At 64.1% G+C, this 2,019-nt stretch overlaps 1 protein-coding gene and 1 long non-coding RNA gene across 8 annotated transcripts in view; one reads left to right on the plus strand and one right to left on the minus strand.

Moving 5' to 3' along the window:
* Positions 1-1,196, minus strand: part of LOC102256711 — a 2,446-nt gene extending 1,250 nt beyond the window's left edge. Inside the window, exons 1-2 of the long non-coding RNA XR_313977.2 lie at positions 1,126-1,196; positions 234-341 (exon numbers count right to left, since the gene is read on the minus strand). This is a non-coding gene — a long non-coding RNA (uncharacterized LOC102256711). The remainder of the gene's footprint in view (positions 1-233; positions 342-1,125) is intronic.
* Positions 1-2,019, plus strand: part of TFAP4 (transcription factor AP-4 (activating enhancer binding protein 4)) — a 31,950-nt gene that overhangs the window by 15,766 nt on the left and 14,165 nt on the right. The window contains exon 1 of one of the 7 annotated variants that reach the window (XM_014545130.1): positions 450-553. The exons of 4 other annotated variants lie outside the window; for them this stretch is intronic. In XM_014545130.1, the coding sequence (XP_014400616.1) occupies positions 468-553 (86 nt within the window). In that variant the 5' untranslated portion in view covers positions 450-467. Of the gene's footprint in view, positions 1-449; positions 554-1,456; positions 1,745-2,019 lie in introns of those variants that run through there. 2 more of the 7 variants (XM_014545131.1, XM_014545129.1) reach the window with 2 other exon arrangements.

Here is a 2,019-nt window from a genome sequence, read left to right on the forward strand (position 1 = left end):
CGTCTGCCCCCCCCCAATTCCCCCCCCCCCCCACCCTGCCAGCCTGCTCACCCCTAACCTCCTCTGCCTTGGCCCCGCCACCATGGCTTTGTCCGGAAGGACGGCTGGTCTCCCGGTCTAATTAGCATATTACCCTTTTATTAGTATAGATAATTGATATAGGATAGGATAATAGCAGTAATCCTTGTTATTGGTAGGAGTATTTCAATTAGGAGGTGCAATGTGGGCGGAACCTTGAAGGTGAATGGGACTGAGAAAGGTGGTGGGCAGGAGGCAGGACATTCCAAGGCAGGCTGGTCTTCTGGAGCCTGGGGCCCACCCTCCAGGAGCCAGGGGAGGGCCTGGGGAAGGAAGGTGGAGACAGAAGTTCGTTAGCTAGTGCCGCTCCCGCCTCCGCCCCAGGCCATCAGCCCTCGTAGAAAGCGCACCCTGGTGGAGGAGCAAGTCTCGCATTTGTTTCGCCTTGAATGAGAAGCTGCAGCCTTCCCTCCGCCCGGGCCAAGATTCCCGCCGTCCTGCCTCCTCGCAGAGGAGGAAAGTGTGTATGTCGAAGGTTAGGACGGGACCCGGCAGCAGCCACCAGACCTCCCAGCCGCGCTGGCAGCCTGCCCCCAGGCCGCTGCCGTCTTGGCCTCCCTCCACGTTTCCCTCCCTGCCGGGGCCCCCGCTTCCTAGGGCAGCCCCAGGATCCGAGGCGCCCGGCGCGCCCCCTTTGCATTCCTCTCTCCAGCTCCGGGATTCCCAGGCTATGGAGCTGGGCTAGGCGGCCAGTGCCGGGCAGCTGGGCAGGGAGGGAGGGTGGGAGGCAGTAGGCTGGCTGGCCTCCGAAGTCGGCCCCAAGTTGCATGTGGGAAGCAGTGGCTGTGACGCAAGTTTCCAGGGGGCCCTGAGCTCGGAGGGAGCGCGCCAGAGCGGCTCCACTCTGTGCAGTTACAATCGTTAACAGGGAAAAGCCCCTAGCAGCACCCCAGGCCGCCTTCCCCGGGCCCAGCTGCGCGTCCCCCGCCCTCGAGGGCCGCAGAGCGCGAAGACCCTGCACTGGGCAGTCCCCGCCGGACCCCGGCCGCACTGGCTGGGCTCCCCCGCGGTGGCTGGCGTTTTTTTTTCTCCCTTACGCTTGCCAACCTGTCAGCTGATGGACCTCATCACCCATAGTGGCGCATGTAGCTCAGCCGCAACTCGCTCCATTCACGCCGTGCCTTCCCAGTCAACCCGCAGCCCCCCGCTTCTCGCGCAGGGGGGAGGCCCGCAGACCCCGGCGGCCCCTTGCCCACTGGGGCCCTAGCCCTTCTCATCACGGCTCTGCGCCGCCCGGGGGGACGCTGCAAATAGTCCTTTGTTTACATGCAATTCCTTACTCCGCGGAAGGAGGCCGGGGGAGTGCTGAGTTTTCACCAGCTGTTTCCCGCCTTGAAACAGACATCTGATCAGCTGCAAACACACACACACATACACGCGCCCGGGGAGGCAGGCCGGAGAGACCTCCCTCTCGCCCCTCCCGCCCGCCTCCCTCCCCTTGCCGCCGCCGCCGCCAGCATCTGGGACCGGCCGATTCTGCACCACCGTCCGGCGCTGCCCTTTGATTCGGATTTCCATCTTGCATTCTCCGGCGGACCGCGGGACCCGGCTCGTGCAGAGGAGGGGGGCCGATCGCTATGGAGTATTTCATGGTGCCCACTCAGAAGGTGCCCTCTTTGCAACATTTCAGGAAAACAGAGAAAGAAGTGATAGGAGGGCTCTGTAGGTGTGTACTCCTCCCCCTACCCCCTATCCCCTTCCTACAATTGCAGCCCCGGGATTGCAGCCCCGTACGCCGATCTCGCGCCGTCCGGGAACCCTCCTCCCTCGGAACGTGGGGGCCCTGAGCGGTCCCGGTCACTTTTGTCCGCTGCAGGCGGGCGAGTCGCGACGTTTGTAATTGCAAACAGACCCACGTGGTTCTGCAGCAATCCCGGCCATGCTTGGTGCTGGTGGCTTCCCTCCCCACCCCGCGCGTCCTCCTCCCCCCTCCCGCATTCC

The sequence above is a fragment of the Myotis brandtii genome, unplaced genomic scaffold, assembly GCF_000412655.1.
Source record: "Myotis brandtii unplaced genomic scaffold, ASM41265v1 scaffold397, whole genome shotgun sequence".
Taxonomy (NCBI): domain Eukaryota; kingdom Metazoa; phylum Chordata; class Mammalia; order Chiroptera; family Vespertilionidae; genus Myotis; species Myotis brandtii.